This window comes from Macadamia integrifolia, chromosome 10, assembly GCF_013358625.1.
Source record: "Macadamia integrifolia cultivar HAES 741 chromosome 10, SCU_Mint_v3, whole genome shotgun sequence".
Taxonomy (NCBI): Eukaryota; Viridiplantae; Streptophyta; class Magnoliopsida; order Proteales; family Proteaceae; genus Macadamia; species Macadamia integrifolia.
This window is the reverse complement of record NC_056566.1, coordinates 26166064-26186074: the sequence shown is the minus strand read 5'-3', so window position 1 is coordinate 26186074 and position 20011 is coordinate 26166064. Positions and strand designations below refer to the sequence as shown.

Below are 20011 nucleotides of genomic sequence, written 5' to 3'. Positions count from 1 at the left end.
AAGTTTTAATTTGGAATTTACATTGGATGCTATATTTTGGATGATATATGCATGAATGTTTGATGTTGATGTAGTTTAGAACATTAGATGCAGGTATACAAGCAATAATCTCTCAAATTACATGATGATATATTGCCTTTTTTTGGTTTCGTTTTTTGGAAAACTACACGTTTAATACTCGTACCGTTCGTTTCCGTCCGTTTGACGTTTCCTTTTTTTTGACCGTACCGTTCATCGTTTTTATCTGTTTAAAACACGTACCGTACGTCTCTGTTTTTTTGCCGTTCCCGTTTTAACTAACAATGGGCGGGATAATATTTTAGGAAAAATTATGTTGACACATGGCAAACCATACAGGTTGCACATATTAAAGTGTGAATTTTAGAGTTGCCACGTCAACCCTTCACTTTGCACGAGACATGAATCTTTACATTTTTTTTTTGGGAACGGAAGCTTTACAGTTTAGTTGAATCAATGCATCTTCCACACTATTTTTTTTTTTTTTGGGGGCCAGTTATGACCTTTTCTTTAGCATATTTTTCCTTTTCACCTTTCTAATGATCTGATTTCGCTTTTGCCCCAAAATAGATTGTTTCCTATTTTCCTCCCAACTCGCAAGTCCTAACCACTGTTTCTTTTTCATATTCCTCAAACGCAGCATCCGAAAGGCTTAATCGAAGAAAGGATTCGTAGCAGAGGAAGAAGAGATTGGCTTTAATCACAGGTGGGTTATCTTTTTTCTTCGTCTTCATCTTCTTCTGCTTCCATGGGTCTTTGTGTATCTTCTAACGCGACAATAATAAAGCCATCATTTTTTTTTATTGGATTTCATTTCTTTGAATTCTTCCTACAGCCCTACGAGGGATAGTGTTAGCATGGGAAAAAAATTATTTCGTTGACGAATTTACTATTCGAGTAACTCGGTTTTTCATTCTGTTTAATTCAATTTCAAAATCTCAACGGAGAGTTCGGTTGGGTGGGATTCGTGGGAACTTGAGTTGGGTAAGAGGAGACACTTCAGCTATCTTAAGGCCAAGCGGTTCTTGGGTACAGTGTATAATGATTGAATTTTTCTTTGATTGTTTGCAATTTTGGCTGTTTTTAATTTGAATTCTATTTTTCTTATCAGTTTTTTGTTGGGCTTTCCCCTTCTTCCTAGCTGGTTCCATAATACTTTTTTCTCTGCGTGCTTTATGATTCTATGCTCTTTTTTTTTTCCCTCATAATTTAGTTTTGCTTTTCTTAATGGGTAACTTTGGTTTAGGTATCTATGTGTGTATTGGATTATGCATCTAGGTTGTAATCTATGATTCTGCTCTTTTTAATTTTTTTTCTAAATCTAGCTTGGTTTTAGCTTCAATTTTTCTACCTTATTAGTGTAAAATTATGCTTGCTAAATATGTAAATTGATTATATATGATATGAAAAGGAGATACCTGGGTGGCACTGTCTATTGAAAATTGCATATAGTTCCTAAATCAGCTTGTGGTTCTTGGGCTTCTGGTATTTTCTTTCCTCTTGTTCCTTCTCCTTGCTTTTCTTTCTTTTTTCGGTTTTTTCCTTTTCAACCCTATTCATTTAAGATTTATAAGTAAGTTGTAAAAGATTCATAACTACCAGTATCCTGACCGCATAATTTATTCCCGATGTCAACTTGATTCAGATAAAAGCAAGTTGATAAAATTGAAGAGAATAATTGGAATATTTCTACATGAATTCTTTATTATCAATTTTTAATGATGAATTGTCTTTTCAATTTTCTACATTGAAATTGCTTCAACAATAACAGGGGTGACCTTTAATTTCTATCATTTCACTTCTTTTCTACAGCTGAAGCTCTGAAAAATGGTTTCTGGGCTAATTAATGCTAATCCAGTGGTGTATGAGAGAAAAGAGCGTCGGATCCGAACTGCACCATCTGAGGTTGATGAATATGCGGTTGAACCTATTGACCAACAAGAAATTTTTGATATCCTTTCATTTCAATTGAATTAGTTGGTGATGTTACTCAATTTTTTGTTTATCTGTTCCATATGCAGAATTCATAAGTTGCTAGCTTGGCTTGAATTTGGTGGTAGTTAGTATCTTACTGTCTCTTATAAGGCTTGTGGCAGGCAATGGAAAATTGGAAGGAATAAGCATCTCAGCAGATCTGCTGTACGATAAAATTTATGTTCATTGATTAGTTGATACGTCTAATATGGGAGAGGGTGATGGGTTTCTGGAAGACTAAGAAATTAGTGTTCAGAAACTCAGTTTAAACCAGAATCACCGCGAATGGGATATATGACCAGATTCAGGAGAAATTTGATAACTAACGATCAGAAGTTCAGATGCGCAGGGAATATTCTGGTCAAAGGTCTGTAATATAGCAGGGAACATTCCCTCAAAAGATGATTCTGATCAACTTTTGGACTTGGATCTACCTAGGAATCTTACTGAGGGTAGGACTCTTCATTAGGATTTCCAGATCAAGGGATTGATCTCAGATTATACGTAAACCAAAACCGTATTAAAATGATGATCAATCAGCGACCAGAAGCAAGTATTAACAGTTAACTATCAAGCTAGAACAGGAATGAAACTAGGACTGAAATAGATGCCAGTTCTGAGATTTCCAGCAATTTGAGTAGCAGTAGGAATCTACAAAAGTCCAAACATGACCAAAATCAGATTTTGAAACCATAGAATTGTTTAGAATGAGACCCAATGTTCAGATCTGAAGTTTAATTTAAGAATTGAGAATCACTGAACAGAAAACCAGAATCTGAGCTGCTTTAGTTAGCATAAATAACAAGGACAGGGCCCACAATTTACGGGGTGGAATCGGCTGTTGCAAAGGTGTGAAGCATTTAACCAGGTGTGGCAAAGCCCAATTCTCAAGTTATTTATGCCCATGGCGGCATAGCTCTTGCAAGGCCTAGCTTGCCTGTCACCGCTGCGTCATTCACTCCAGCTGATCCTATCTCTTGAAAGGCTTCTCAAGAATGTGCAAGGCATGTAGAATGTGAATTGGGTTGAAAGTGAAAGTTGCCAGAAACTGGGGCTCTCGAAACCAATTCACTTGAGTGAGACAGAGGAGAGTGAAATTTCGTGTGTAGGGGTGAAATCCAGAGATCTATGAAGGAATGCCAAATGAGAAAGCCCATTCATGATTAATGAAGACTCTATCCAGTCTTGCAGAAATACAGCTTAGGCTCTTTTCATTCCTAGCTGCAGCTGCTCTTGCACCACCCATTTATGGTCTGTCCAACAACACCATTCCTCGACTTTGAAAGTGGATGCGATCCTTTTGCACTTGAAGCATGGTACTTAAAGAAGGAAAGGCGATAGGTAGGGAGGGAGGACAACTCTTTCGCCTTCTTAGTAATGTAATGCTAGGTTACTACAACCCTAACCCCAAGTAGGAGCAATAATCAACTCGAAACAACTCACTGTTCGTAAGATTAAAATCAGAATGTAAAACCAACTTTCAGCAACTAAACTAAGACTCTAAACAAGTCCTGATATCGCTGGTAGCACCCACACCACAGTAGAATAATTCTCACTAAACAATACAGCAAGCAGTGGAAGAAAAGCTCTAGCCGCATGTCACAAAATAGGTTAAATCTCAGGAAAAACAATTCACAAGCAAGAACCACAGTAATAGAGGTCAGAAAGGGGAAATATTGCCATTGAATGGGGGTAGGTATGATAGGATTCATGTCCCTATCAGCCTAAGTTGATGGCTGAATCAAAAGTTGGACCAAATCTTGAACATGGCCATGCCACTTCAAACGACTTTCTCGTAACTTATCATGTATCAGAATTATTCCCAAACCAGCTTAATGATGATCATTCCTTACTTTATCCTTCATAGTTTTACCACACATCCATCTCAACATGCTCATCTCCCCGACACTGATGTTATCTACATGAAGCTTCTAAATTGTCCAACATTCTGCAGCATACATAATAGCTGGTCGTATCACTATCCTTTAAAATTTTCCTTTTAGCTTAAAGGAATACGTTGATCAAACAACACTCCGAACTCCCTTTTCCTCTTCATCCATCCTATTTAAATTCTTTGTGAAACTTAAATAGTAACTTTGCAGAACCTCTCTCTCACCAAATTTTCACCCCTTCATTATCCATCCTTATATAACTAAAGTTACACACTATATAGTTCGTTTTCATTCTACTTATCTTAAAACCTTTTGATTCCAGGGTTAATCTCCATAACTCCAACTTGGCATTAATCCTTTCTTTTGCCTCATCCACCAAAACAATATCATTAGCAAAAAGTATACACCAAGAAACCTCATCTTGAATGTCTCTGGTTAATTCGTCCATGACAAGTGCAAACAAATAAGGACTTAAAGCTGATCTTTGATGTAACACAATTATAATTGGGAATTTACTACCTTGACCCCCCACAGTTCTTACACTAGTCACCACACCATCATACATATCTTTAATTATGCCCACATATATACTTGAAACACTTCTCTTCTTTAATAATTGTCAGATTTACTCTTTAAGGAATTTTTCATAAGCTTTTTATCGGTCAATAAAGACCATATAGAGATCAAGGTTCGAAATCTCATCTTGTTTCGGTATTTCGGTGGTTTGAAATACTGAAATATTAGCTAGATCTCGGCGAGTTACATATATATATATTTTTTTTAACTTGGTTGCCTGCTTTGGACATATTATGACCTGAACTAGGTGAGGAGCTTGTTTTAAGGTTGATAAACATGTTTAGAACTTAAATTTGCAAAAATATTAAAATATGACAGTGTTTTAGAGTTGCACCCTTGTTTGGCAGCAACCGTCAAACTGTTTAAGAGTTTTTATGAAATGTTGTTAGAACAAGATATAATATGATAGTAAAACAAGTAAATAATGCATCTAAGCCATGATCAAAACATACCTCAACATTAATTAACTAATATTTAGAGTATTAGAGTAATATAGTATGCAACTCCCTAAATCCTAAGTCCCAACTAAAGTCCTCACTCTTGTCTTACTCTGAAATTTCAAAGTCCCAAATGACAGTATCCCAAGTCCCAAACATATTGGTTATATAATACTAATCATAATGACTGTCTACTAGAAAGAACTATGATGACCTGGTTGGATTCCATGCTCAGTATGATGGAGTTTGTCATATTTTTGAAAATTAAAAAAAATATTTACCGGCTGGAAAAAAATTTCTATCCGATAGAGTCGTAAATTAGCCAATGGTGAGTAACATATATAATTGAGTTTCATCAAAGTTATATTAACAATCATTTTTTAAATTTTATATTGATGGAAAATGCATTTTTAAACCAAAAAAAAAAAAAAAAAAAAAAAAAAGAGACTCCGTGAGGTCATAGATAGCCTTTAGTGTCTAACATATAAAAAATCTAGCCCTAACCAACATGTGTTTATGTAACTATTTAAAAAAAAAATGGTTTTGAGTGGTTTACCTTTCCAAGGCTTGAAAATGTGTAGATCTTCAACTTGGAGTGATCTTCAACGGAATAGATGTGATGATGTTGCAAACAACTTGGCAATGCACTGATTTGTGTTATAGCTAAGTTGGGTCGAGACAGGCATCGTGAAATGATGTATAAATAGCATGTGGGTTGTAACATTTTGGCGAGATACTGAAATGTTACATGAAATTTCGGCGAGACACTGAAATTTTGCCCGGAATTTTATACTTTTTTCATTTTGTAGGCTGTTTCGTCTCGGTAAAAAAAAGGCTGAAATTTCTCAGATATCGGCGATCTCTCAGTGAGATTTCGAACCATGAGAGAGATCCTTCTTGCTGTCTTGCAATCTCTAAATATTTCTATGAGTCTCCTAAGTAAGTAAATAGCTTATGTCGTGGATTTTCCTAGCATAAAACCAAATTGGTTCTCCACAACGTAGTTTCTTTTCTCAGATGGGTTTCAATAATCCTCTACGATAATGACTAATTAGTTTTATGCCTCCATAGTCACTGTAGCTTTGAATGTCATATTTATTCTTCACAATTGGAATCACAGTGTTTCTTCTTATTTTCTGGCATTTTCTTTGTGCTCATAATCTTATTAAACAACTTGGTTAATCAAAATAAACTACAAATTCCTAAGCTCTTCCACACTTTTATTAGGACTTCAACTGGGCCTTGTGCCTTGCCTACTTTTATCGTCCTTAAAGCTTCTTTTACTTCAGACACTTTGCTTTCGTATATATCTACGGCAAGTCTCATGATAAGAGATGCAATCTTCCGGGACACTATTACTCGAAGTGTCTACATTTAGTAGGCTACAGAAATAAACTTTCCATGCTTTGCCTACTTTCATCGTCCTTAAAGTTTTTTTTACTTCAAACACCTGATTTTTGTGTATATATATATAGACAAGTGTCTTGATGGGTAGTGCAGTCTTTTGGGACACTATTACTTGAAGTGTCTACATTTAGTAGGCTATATAAATGAACTTTTCATCCCTCTTTAATGTCCTCATCCCTTATTAGTATTTCATTATCTTTACTTTTAATACATCTAACTTGATCAGATCTCTACTCTTCCTTTTCCTCATTTTAGCTATCTTATACATAGATTTTTCCCTTTCCTTTGTGTCTGATTGCCTTAAAGTTCTTCATATATCTTCACCTTCGCTTTTCCCACAATCTTCTTAGTTTCATTTTTGGCAAATTTATTCCTTTGTAGCTTCTTTACATCCTTAGTCCTTTGGCACGTCTTAAAACTAGTTTTCTTAGTCTTAATGGCTACTTGAACCTCATCATCCCACCACCAAGTTTCCCTAGAGGAATGATGTTTTCCTTTCGATTCTCCTAGGACATCTTTAGCAACCTCTTTAATATAAGTAGTCATCGCCTTCATCATTGTACTGGTGTCTCCCTCAAAGTCTTATTTTCTTAGTTTGATCACTTTATCAGTAAATGATTTCAAACCATGTCCTTTTATGCTCCACCACCTTATCTTAGGGAAAATAGGCTCACTGTTTTTAAGATTCTACTTAGTGAGGCACATAACCATGATTACTAATCTATGTTGTGTGGTTAGGCTCTCCCTTGGTATAACCTTACAATCTGTCATAACAATCTGTCAGACCTTCTAGATATGAAGAAATTTATTAGGCTACTATGATGCTCTAGTGCAAAAAGACCAATGGAGGCCCCAGTACGGAAGAGTGACCAAATTCATTGGGAAGGCGCTAGAAGAAGTAAGGGTAGACCTAAGATGACTTAACGAGGTGGTACGAAAAGATATGCAAATTGTAGGGCTCGATCCTAGTATGCCTTCGGATAGAGTTTTGTGGAGGACAGGAACCCGTGTTGCTGATCCCCTATAAGGGATGTTTCCATGATGTGTCTCTATATTTTACGATACCCTCTAAACTTTTTTTCTCCTTTTAACTTATCTTTTATGCTTCATTACTTTCTATTACTTTACTGCATTGGATCCATATAGCCGACCCCATTCAGTTGGGATAAGGTTATGTTTGTTGTTGTTGTACTATGAGACTTTTGAAGGTAACTAAATGCTCATCTCCCTTTGCAAAGTATGTATTTATGATAGATAGATCATAAAGCCACAACAAAATCTAAAACTGAGGTCCCCTCATTCTTCTCTCTAAAACCATATCCTCCATGTGCACCTTTATAGCCTCTGATATTTTATAACTTGTCCATTTAGATGATTAGATCACCCATTATTATAATCTTTTCTCCTTGACTAAAACCTTGCATTAATCCATCCATTTATTCCCAAAATTGTAACTTACTACTATCATCCAATTCTACTTGAGGTGCATAAGCACTAATTATATTGACAATCTCCTACTCCAACACAATCTTAATAGAGTTTATAACTCTATCTCAAATTATTATGCACACTCCATTCCTATTACTTTTATCTCCCGTATTTCAAAATTTAAAGTCATCAAACTCCTTAGCTTTTTTACCCTTCCATCTAGTCTCTTGAATACTTACTATGTTAATCATATTTCTTCTCATAACATCTATCAACTCTAGACTCTTGCTTGTTAAAGATTCAATGTTTCAAGATGTTAATCTAATTCTACGCTTTTGGACTAGCTTCTTTACCCGCACTCGTCCACGGTGTGAGAATCCTTGCCTACTTGTCACTACATCCAGGCTCCGATTGGGCATGTCGCTTACAGGAGATGCCCTAGCTAACCCCTTGCTCACTTTTCAACACCCGGGTCATAGTGTAGCGTGTTGTTTATTTTGGCTAGGAACTCCCTAGCATAGCGTTTATAATATGAAGTTGTAGAATCCATGTAAAAGGATTTGGCTAGGGTTTTTTTCTGGTGCTGGCTGCCGTCCTAACGCACCAACCCTCCTCCTATATCCGGGCTTGGGACTGGCAGCAAATATTGGTGGGGTTATGGCTTTTCCATCAATATATAGAAAATAAAGCTGTACTTACAATTGGCAAGGAAAGGTACTTGAAATAGGAAAGTCTATCCATACTAGGAATAGATGTCCCTTATAACAACACTCTACCTTAACTAGTTAGAATGGATGTCCGACATAGTTAAAAACTCTATCCGAAGTAGGATTAGAAGTTATATTCAGGCAAGTGTCTGTCTTATCCTTAACAAGTAAGTAAATAACAGTCAGTTGATGAAATAAAAAACTCAAATTAAACTAATAAAGTAGGAAGTTAGATGTCCCTTATAACTAAAACTCTACCTTAACTAGTTAGAATAAGTGTCCCACATAATTAAAACTGTATCCAAAGTAGGAATAGGAGTCCTAATTAGGAAAGACTCATCTTTTCCTTAACAACCAAGTAAATAACAATTACTTAAAGAAATAAAACACTAAACTAAACTAGTATAGTAAATCACCTATTCCTACCTCCTACCCATAATTTAGGCTTGTTCAAGTGGCGTTTAACAAAGAAAACCCATTGGACTAAAAGCCAACACATATATAACTCAACCCAAGGCTTTTCTCCACAAAAATAAGCCCAATACTATGTTTTATCTGCATCAGATGGAGGATCCATGTGCCAGGCTTGGGAAAATAGCCTTGGGTGAGGAGTTGCCTTGTGTCAATGAGACAAATAATAAACTCCAACTTCTTCAGGACTTTGAGAAGCACCCAGAACTGTTCATACGGTAGGTGCTAAGGCCAGTAATTAGTAGTATTTTGGGCATTGCAATCTAAAGAGTTTGGCTTAACACTCAACAATCCCCCCACCCCCCCCAAAAAAAAAAAAAAAAAAAAAAGGGGAAAAAAAAAAGTAGGGAGTTTGCAGCTGCGAGTATTCAACTAAGTAGAATGTAGGTGAATAGTATTCTGGAGTAGTAATCCAATCCCAGATTTAGTTGCCTTCTTATATTTCTCAGTCTTGTTGGGGCTTACCTCTCTTGATTAATTTCTTTGACTTAGAAACAACAGAATAGCCGAACCCATTAAGTTGGGATAAGGCTTAGTTGTTGTTAGGAACAACAGAAAAGGGGGGGAAAATAGAAAGGTTCTTCAGAAGCTTTTCTGTGCAGCAAATGTGTATTGTGTTTTTTTAATCAACTACCAGCCAACATTTTGTTACCTAGTCTGGTCTAGAGTAAGAGAATGCTTTGTCCTTGACAATCTTAAATCATATTAGAGATATAAAAGATCCTGAACATCCATATTCTTTGGAAGAACTGAAAGTAATTACTGAAGATGCAATTGAAGTGGATGACCAGCATAACTGTGTCCGGTAAGTGCACCTCTTTTTTTTTTTTTTTTTTTTTTTGATCTATCATTGATTTTATTTATTTTTGACTAATTTTGTCTTCTATAACAGGGTCACATTTACTCCGACAGTTGAACATTGTAGTATGGCTACAGTGATTGGCCTTTGCTTACAGGTGAAACTTATGCGGAGTCTACCTTCTCGTTACAAGGTGTGCCCCTATTCCCTCATGATACTTGAAGCTGAAGAAGGCATTTAATATGAGTTTTATTATTTGTTCAAGTGCTACGAGTCTCTCTTGAAGAGTTCCTCAGTTCTCTTTTGCTTTCTTCTTTCATACATGACCCTGAGATAGGGGCTGTTCTTATGGCACACATAAGTTGTGGATTCCAGCTTCTTCTTTGGCCTATGGCCCAAAAACGTTTGTTAAAAAAATATTATTTCCTGCCTTTCTTCAGCCCTGCAAAGGGAGGGAAGGAAGGGGGAAGTGGATGCTACTGCTGGAATTTTATTGATCGGGAAGAATAAAGTTCAAGGTTGATGGGATGAGACAGAAGTCTCCTTTGGCCAAAAAACAAGAATTCCATCCTCCCAGAAAGATAAGTAATGCAGAATTTTCCCGGTTTGGCTGGTGTGGGGGTATGCTTGGAGAGCTTACCGCTTACCATGGAAGAAGACTTAGAAAGTAGAAACTGCAAAGATAACGAATGCCATTTTTTAAGGAACTAAGCTGATGTAGGTGCACAACCATGGACTGATCTGAACCCGTCAAGGTATCCAGACAGAGATGAACTGGGTCCATATATGAGTCTTTAGTCTGGTAGGATTTAAGAAAGTTTATTTCTTTAGGAAAATATTATGCAATATTTTATTTTAAGTCTCTTATTTCCAAAGTGGTAGGGTAAATTGGATACACAACTTAGTGTCGGGTTAGGATGTTTCATTTTTTAAAATTGTTTCCTTTTAGGATTTGTTGCCCTAATCTTGTACGATTCTTCACAGAAAGCACCGTCACAATATTGTGCAAAATCATGTTATCTTATTTGCTCATTTGAGTTTTCAGCTCGTATCATCATGTTTTCTTCCCTTCTCTTGTGTGATTCTTCTCTCTTCCCTGCAACTCTGAGCTCAACTCATGGATTATTCTCCTTTCCCTTTCCCCTACCGGCCCTCCATCATTAGCTTTCCTGATTTTCCCAGGCCACTGTTGGTGGGATGTAAATGTACCATTCCACTCCATGTTGCAAAAAAAATTGTGAAGCTATTTAGTAACCTGGCTGCTTCCCTGTACAAATATTTACTGTGATTTTGCAGTTCTTTGCTGTACATTCTTCCCATTAGAATTTTGACAAAATCAGATAAAACAAACAGAATCAATGTAAAAGATGAAGAATAAGAGAAGGAGAAAGAAAGAAGAAAAGAAGTGAAGAAGAGAGAGAATAAGCTTATGGATGGGAATCAAATCACCTTACCATCAGACACAATATTTATATTGTTAAAGTAGGGCAATTACACATTACGATAAGGACACCACTAACACACGACTTCTCTATTAAGAAAACACCAGAGACCATAATTACTCTTGAATAGACTACACATAAAACCAATAGTTCACAGACCATAGACAATAACTTCCAAGCATAAACTTCAATAACCCCCTCAAGTTAGAGAATATTTATCAAAGGCTCCAACTTGGTATGACAAGAACAAATATAAACAAAAAACCAGTCTTAAATGTATATAGTAGTTGTAGACTGCAGTGACCATAGGGAGAACTTCCGTCGGTTGGAACATGAACACATGCACACCAATCACCAGCAACAATAGTAGAGAAAAAAATCATCGTGTCTATTAAATCCAGACAGCAATGAGCAAAATAAGTTGCAGAGAATACCAACCACATGCCAAAATATCATAGCAACACTGACAACAACAACATGAGCCCTTCTCAAGCAAGGAAAATAGTAATCTTCACAATGAAGACAGATAAAATAGCAACATAGGTTGTTGTGAACTGCACATAAAAGAACAGCATAGGTTGCTGTGAACCACGGGTAAAATAGTAGCATAGGTTGTTGTGAACCACAGTAACAATATTAGGTTGTTGGGAACCCCGTAACAGTGATAACACAACAAAAGGTTGTTCGGAACCATAATAACACATCTTAAGAATATTTATCAAAAGCTCCAACTTGGTACAACAAGAACAAATATAAACACAAAACCAGTCTTAAACGTATATAGTAGTTGTAGACTCCAGTGACCATAGAGAGAACTTCCTTCCGGTCAGAACACAAACATGTGCACACCAGTCACCAGCAACAATAGTAGAGAAAAAATCATCATGTCTATTAAATCCAGACAGCAATGAGCAAAATAAGTACAGAGAATACCAACCACATGCCAAAATATCATAGCAACACCAACAACAACATAATGGGCCCTTCTCAAGCAAGGAAAATAATAATCTTCACAATGAAGACAGATAAAATAGCAACATAGGTTGTTGTGAACTACACATAAAAGAGCAGTAGTTGCTGCGAACAACGGATAAAAGAGCAGCATAGGTTGTTGTGAACCACAATAACACTATTAATTTTGTTTGGAACCACATAACATAAGGTTGTTGGGAGCCATAATAACACATCTTAAGGTTGCAGGGAACCACAATAAAACAATGTAAGGTTGTTGAGAACCACAATAAACCAGCAAAAGGTTGCTTGGATCAACAATAATGCTGATAACAATCTTGTTGCTGCAAACCACAAGTAACCATCTTCATAAGAAAAAATGTTGCTGATGATACTAGCAGATAACACGAATGAGCAAATAAGAATAATCTTCAAATAAGTAGATGCCACCATGTGGATGACACAAGTAGATAATAATAATAATAATCTTTCAAATATCATAGCAACACCAGCAACACTGTTCATGTGAACAGTAACCTTTCAATTTCGTCTTATTATTAAGACTTCTAGAAGGCCTTACAGCAACCATCAATTGAAGAGTGTCTAGCAGCTTCCAGAATTCCAGATTTCCTCCATCGATTGCAGCAGAGTGAAAAGGATTTGTTTCCTTTTTTATTTTAATTAGGACTTTGTTTCCTATTTGGTTAGCTTAGTGGTCAAGTGCGTTGGTAGTTTCTTTTTTATATGTAAGGCAAAGTATTTAAAAGTTTATTACCTTAAGTCAGTTTAGGAAGTTAGAGTCAGTCCATTAGTTTCTTTTTGTGTTATGTCTTTATGTCCAAGAAATGTAAGGTTATTTAAAGCCCATTGATTGTAATGAAAAGAAAAATTTGAAGTTTTTAAAAAATTGAGTTAAATTCATAGCTGAGATAGCTGAATCTTGATAGGGTGAGATGCCTAAACTTGAGGGGTGATATACCCAACACAACTACCATTCTTCTCTCCCTTTTCACCTCCCCATTGATTGCCTTTTTCTATTTTCTTTTTCTTTACTTTGAAAGGTTGAGGGGTCGTTGCATCTTTTTTGAAGACCTCAAGAGCATCCAACAGATCAGACCGAAGTACTGCATAGAACCAAGGATCGAACTCATCTCTTTCCTCAAGTTTCCTTTTATAGTTTGAATACCGGATCTCCCAGATCTGAGACCTGTTGCTGAAACACTTTTAGGAGGTGATCAAGGGGCCCTAAAGGGCCACTCAACCAAGAGCGTTTGTCCTTTGGAGGCCTGTAGCAGCTTCAGCAACTTCTCTCTCTAAGTTTCCTAATCTGGCCCCCCAGATTAACAACCAGTAGATCTCCCTCATCTGTGGACAGAATCGAGCGTCCTTTGGAGGACTTATTGAGTACTTATAGGAGGACCTTCGACCAGCACATCAGCTCCACATGATCAGCCTCTAGCCAACTGCAGAGTTCCTCCTTCCTGCCCAGAAAACCCTAACTTCTGGGTGCAGTCCTGCTGCTGTGTCACTGCATCAATGCCAGTCTACTGTTGGCCTCATACCAAGCATCACTTGACCTGTCTTACTGGTCCATTCGACCATTATTGGGTGAGTTATTTTCCCCTTTTCAACTCAGTCCAGATTTACAATGTCGGTTGCTATTTTGATTTTTAGATACAAACAAAAACATCATCCAAAACCTTATCCCAACTTAATGGGGTCGGCTACATGGAGATTTTAAGAAAGGACAAGCGCGAGGATCCATGCAAAAAGATTGATGGGTAATGGCTACTTATAATAAGTGTCGGCTGTCAACCTGACACATCCTACAAATCAGCCATAAGATTGTAACGACAGACTATATAAGGTATCAGCTGTTTACCTGACGTACCATAGAGATCGGTCAAGCCAAATGTTCTACATGCATTACGTCCACCATCAAGACAATCCATCACCCAACCTAATTTTATGAAAGGAGGAATGAGATAACGAATTCTTGACAGCCCCTCTAAGCATGAAAGTAACAAATCGAACTCACAACTCCACATTGAAAATTATGTAAACACACAATTCCGCATTGAAAACTAGATATGTGCAACACACAACTCTGCATTGAAAACTAGATAAGCAACCCACAACTCGAGCTAGAGGTATCTGTGAATAGTGGTTCAATGCACCAGCATAAAGCCCACCACCACAAGCAAACCAATTGCAGCTCATGTGCGTTACGTCCACCAGCAAGACAATCCACCACCAGACCTACTACAATGTATTTTGATACTTAGATCTGAAACTATATTCTAAGGTTGGGGTGGAGCTTGTTTGTTATCTGGGGTAGTTTTCCAAGGTGAACCAACTTTACATCACAGTCTCCTAGATACATAGCTTACTGTCATTCACAAGCCATTGAGGATGATCACAGCACAGCAGCATCAATATATTGAATAAACAATTTCTCAGAAAACCACAGGACAGAATTAGAGGGCTCCAGGTCATAGATCACGGAGAAGACCAAGAACACCCAACAGAGGTGATAGGCCACCAAGAAACACATGTATGATCAATATCGGACCTCAACTACACCCAATAAATAGTATTCAATCAATACACAACAGCAAGTCCAGCAGTAGACAAGCAGGTCAAAAAATCCAAAACCGTAGGGAAGAAAAACTAAGTGATTTGGGAGAAAAAAGGGTAGAAGCTAATCCAAAGCACTGATGAAGACCAGTTTTTGATAGAACAGTACCTTGATAGTTGAGATGATCCCCAAAATTTTTTGATGATCCAACTGTTGGGTTAAAAACACAATCCAATATTCTGGTGCAGCAAAAAGCCCCAACAACAGGGGTGCCACAAGGTATAACAGCAGCAGAAACATTCCCCAAAACTGGGGTTCTGATGGTAAGCAGTAACAGAAAAAAACTTGGAGTTTTGAGAAGTTTACCTTTTTCAATGTACCTCCCATAAAGTGATGTAGATCGCAAGTTCCAGCACAGATGTAGCCGCAGGAACAAGGCCGGAAAAACTAGTCCAGAATCGCTGTTGGACACAGCCTGGTTCTTGGTTGGTTCGGTGGAGCACATTGCAGGAGTGGCCAGATAAGAAATAAGGTAGATTGTGCGGGGATTATAATTTCCAGATTTGGATTATATTTTCCAGAGTATTGGCCAGCAGTTTGATAGAGATCTTCCTCAGATTTCCTTCTTGGTAATTTCCAGATTGTGTGGCTCCGTGGCCAGCTGGTGGAGAGCAAGTTGAAGATTAATTGGCTATGCGTGGAAGAAGATTTGACGGCTTTATTGGTCCTAGTCCTATATTTTAGGATGTTTTTATATCTTGCATGGGGGGGATTTTATTAGCTAAAGATTAGTTTCTATTTTATAGGTTGCTAGTAGTTTCCTTTTTTAGGACTCTTTAAGCTTGTTAATTAGATTGGGAATGGGATACCTTGTAAGTAGTTCCTATTTAGGATAAAGCTCAATTGGTGGTGTATTCCTTTCCACGCAAGCAAAGCCCGTTTGATGTAATCAATTGATTATTATAAATAAGGGAAAAACTGCTGGATTGCAGCAGCCAACGAATTGAAAGAAAGAAAAAAAAAAGAGTTTTGGTGTTGAAACCATGTAATGCTGTGAGATGCAGTGGGGAGGGTGAGATGCCTATACCTGTGAAGGGTGAGTGGCCCAAGGGAGAGAGTAAGAGGCTCAATCCTATTATCCTATCTTTTTCTATCCTTTGTTGCTGTTTGATGTTCTTCAGTCCTCCATCAGAATCTGATGTGAAGAATCGAACAAGCCTGCAGTATTGGAGGATTGGTATATTCCTGAAGAACAGTACCATCGATATGAATTTCTTCGTTAGGATTTCTGCAAATCCTAAGGGATCCTGACTGCAGTTAAGGTCATTAGTGACCGGACCTTACATTATAAAGAGATTACCATAACCAGGATGAAAGATCCAAAACAAGGTGCCGTAAGAGGTAAGAGTAGTAGAAAATTACCCCTTAACAAGGGTACCACGAGGAGTAGTATGAAAGTCAAAAAGGGTGTTGCAGGGGGTTAATCTCCACCAGCTTATTGAATCAAAACAATGATTGAAACCAGAGATAACACTACCAGAAAAAAGGGAAAAAAAACCCCCAGAAAACAGATGCCACAAATGTGTATGGTTCAATATGTGCCAAAAAGGGGTTAAACCAGATCCATATGAGGAGTAGCAATTGAAACTTGCGCAGGAAACTCATTCAACAGAAATCGTTATATCAGCAGAGAACTCCTTGTGCAGTGTGAGGAGATATCATATCTAGCAAGAAAACTTCATTCTTCAAAAGACAACTACTTATATATGTATATATATATATATATATATATATAAGTAGTTACATGCACCACCCCTAAAAAAATTCCCATATGACATGTGAGGGTCACTTTTTCCAAAAATTGCTTCTGCTCCCATTTTGAGTCACTGTGTTAACTTAGAGATTTAGAAATAGGAAAATACGATACTAACCCTCTTATATATCCCTATAACCAATCCCTTGGTATTGTGAAACCCTATAATTTACATGTACTCCATTGAAGACCTGCAAGACAATCGCCCCATTGAAGAAGGCGGTGAAGTAGAGTAGAACTACCTCCATTAATACCCGCAACACCTACTAACAAAACACTAACACTGCATGCTGACTAGCCATTAGCTGAAACAAAAAGAAAGTTCTTTGTTAAGCTTTTATAGGAGTAACTCCTAAGAGAGGGAGAGAAGCCAGCAAGAGAGAGAGAGATTTGTTAATGCCATAAGAAAGGAATCGAAGCCATGATGTTGTCGATGGTGATGATGAAATGAGATGAGATAATGATAACGATGATCATTCATTAGAAGTAGACGGCTCTATTCTTTTCTGTTTGTTTAATATTAAATTGGCACCGTTCTAGTATGTGGAGAATTAATGCAAATGTTGCAGCTTCTTCTATCCCCGATCATCCTTGCACAACAAAACTTGGACTGTAAAACATGTTAGGATCCTGACATCTATTTTCTCCCAAGTAACAAGTATCACTAACAAAATGCAGGACTTGTAAGACATCGGAGTCAGCAGATGACGAGGGAAACTGATGTTGCACGCTCAAAATGCATTCCTCGATCAATCAAATCCTCACTGGGTATGCAGCCAAGGAAGGAAACAATGAGATCCCCTGTTTCATAGGGGCCTAAGATTTCTTCAGCAGGAGTAGAGGGTTCACAATCCATCTCAAACAGCCTAATAGCAGAGTCCTCACGACCAACTTGCCAAATGCAAATACAAGTGAAGCCTCCTTCATGGCCTGTGTTCTCGTGCTTACTCTTCCTCCTATCCTTCTCCCTCTTGATTTTGTATCTCGAATCGCCTAACATGCTCGCTGTTCCTCCTCTTCTCCCTCTCGATCTGAAAGGGTTTTTGGAACGAAGGATTTTGGAGCCCTAGCTGATCGATTTGGGGGTTGTTGCAATGACAGATAAACTTACTGTTTTACCCTTTCTCAAGGATAGTTTGGTCATTTATCAAAGTTTAACTGGATGACATCATCAATAACAGAACCCCACTGATGGAACGGACTAATCTCTTATAAATTTAGTAAAGTAGGGTGGTACGTGTAATTTTTGGAAAAAGTGACCCTCACATGTCATGTTAGGATTTTTTTTTAGGGGTGGTAGACATAATTTTCATATATATATATATATATATATCACAGCAGAACAGGAAGGCACCGTTAAAACAGTAGAAACCCTAGTTCTTCTTCATATTGGATTAACTGTGGCACAACGGTTAAGTTGCACTATTGCAACTTGTTGGTCACAGGTTCAAAATTTGGAAACAGCCTCTTCTGCGAAGCAGGGGGTAAGGCTGCGTACACACTTGCCCCTCCCATACCTTGTAGTAGCAGGAGCCTTGTGCACTGGGTTGCTTTTTTTTTTTATATATATATATATTTTTCTCTTCCTTCTCTTCATATCTCTGATACCATGTGACAAAATCAGATAAAACAACCAGAATCAATGATGAAGAAGAGAAGAACAGAACAGAAGAGAGAGAGAGAGAGTACGGACTGTAGACAATAACTTCCAGCCATAAACTCTAACAAAAATCAACCAACCTAGGAGGTTTATGAAGTGCACTGATTGCATTGACCACTTGGAGTAAGAATTTCTTCTTAAAATGACTCCATTCATGATTATCCGTGATTCTAGCTTATGGGACAGCAGTACCTCAGGATCCATCTTACCAACTTAAATAGTCTCTTAGTACTCCCTTGTCCTCTCTTATATCTGGTTGCGTCACCAATAACATTCTTGGTAAAAACCCAAAACTTGATCTGATGTCTCATCTACTTGGTAAGGAAAATTTTATTCCTTTAGTTGGAAGAATGTCATTGTTGGTCCTCATATAATCATCTTCTGAGTAAATTCACTCCCTGATCCAAACTCATCGTGTTTTATACCTGCAGGTACATCAAAAGCCCTGGATTGATTTCTCAACTAAAGAAGTGTACCTTGAATCTCGTTTTGTTCTTTGGCTTCTGAGTCTCCAAAACAACCTAGAGTGGTAGTGACTGAATGTTGAAAATGACTTGGTTTAACCCCAAAGGGGTTGCTCAGTTGGAAAAGACCAACACCTCAAAATTAAGAGCTCATGAGTTTAACCTTTCCTTGGGGCCTAACTATCAGTCAAAAAAAAAAGAGAGAGAGAGAGAGACTTGGTTTTCCTTTTTATGCTCAATTCTTCATCAGTCACTAGAAAATGTGTTGATAATTGGTTTGCTTGGAAAACAATGTTGAAATAATCACTGGAAAACCTCCAAAAGTTTCTAGCTGGAATGACACTGTTTGAGAAGTGATCCGTGTCTTTTTTTCCTAATAATTTCAATAAAATTTTGACTGCAATATTTTTACCACACTATGGAATAAAAGCTTTTTTGTTGAATCCCCTCCCTAGGGGTTCACCTTCGTATGAATGTATTTTACAGTGGCTTTCTGGCCAATGTAGTGGTATTTATTTAATTTCATGATTTCATGGTGGTCCCTACTTTTTCCAAGGGCTGTGGTGTTTATTTGTGTTGTATATTACTGCTAGCTGGCAGATGTAAAACCTGACATATGGCGCTTCTATTTGAAATGCTCTAGTCTTACTCCTCAGATCTCCTTTGGCTGATCTTTCCTATTGCTTAATTAGGTGGATATCAGGGTAGCACCAGGAACACATGCAACTGAAGCTGCAGGTATTTATTGTTGATGTGCACTTTCTTTTAAGTGGCAATATATGAAAATGTAAATTTGTCTGCTAGAGTGTGTTATTCACTTCAAAAGCTTAGTTTTAAATAATCGTGATCAGACTGTTTGATTTACCCTGCGTTAATCTTCTAAAATCTACATTCATGGAGAGCTTGTATGTCGTGGGGAAGTTGCAGAAAAATAGGGTGACTCCTAGCTCTTTATGATCAAATGCCATTATTGTTGTTGATACATGTTGCTAATGACAGTCCCTACTATCCTTGTTTTCCTCTTTAAATTAGCATCACAGATTTGGTTTCTGCAATATGTTGCTGATGTTATTCTCAAATTGCAGTAAATAAGCAGTTGAATGATAAAGAACGAGTGGCAGCAGCCCTAGAAAACCCTAACCTCTCAAGTATGGTTGATGAATGTCTGGCTCCTACTTATGCTTGACCTGACAGCATCCAGGAATCCCTTATCATGTTTCAAGGAGTGTAAGCAAGCAACAATCAGTATCAGAAAATTCATTTCTGCAGCCAGAGATTCCATCTTCAAGAGCCCCAATGAGAAACTTCTGTTCTCTATTAGCTAATTAATTTTTCTGTTTACGAACTATTACATTACTTCTACTCTGACATGTAAATTTTTTTTTTTTTTTTTT

The 20011-nt window shown here is 37.4% G+C and overlaps 1 protein-coding gene across 4 annotated transcripts in view; it reads left to right on the top strand.

Annotated features, from left to right (window-relative positions):
• The window catches only part of LOC122090658 (protein AE7), a 22815-nt gene extending 2810 nt beyond the window's left edge, over positions 1-20005 (top strand). For 2 of the 4 annotated variants that reach the window (XM_042660305.1, XM_042660304.1), the window contains exons 3-8: positions 659-724; positions 1831-1969; positions 9610-9715; positions 9803-9902; positions 19310-19355; positions 19703-20005. In XM_042660305.1, the coding sequence (XP_042516239.1) occupies positions 1846-1969; positions 9610-9715; positions 9803-9902; positions 19310-19355; positions 19703-19803 (477 nt within the window). In that variant the 5' untranslated portion in view covers positions 659-724; positions 1831-1845 and the 3' untranslated portion in view covers positions 19804-20005. The remainder of the gene's footprint in view (positions 1-658; positions 725-1830; positions 1970-9609; positions 9716-9802; positions 9903-19309; positions 19356-19702) is intronic. The other 2 variants (XM_042660307.1, XM_042660306.1) reach the window with 1 other exon arrangement.
• Positions 20006-20011: the final 6 nt, after the last annotated feature.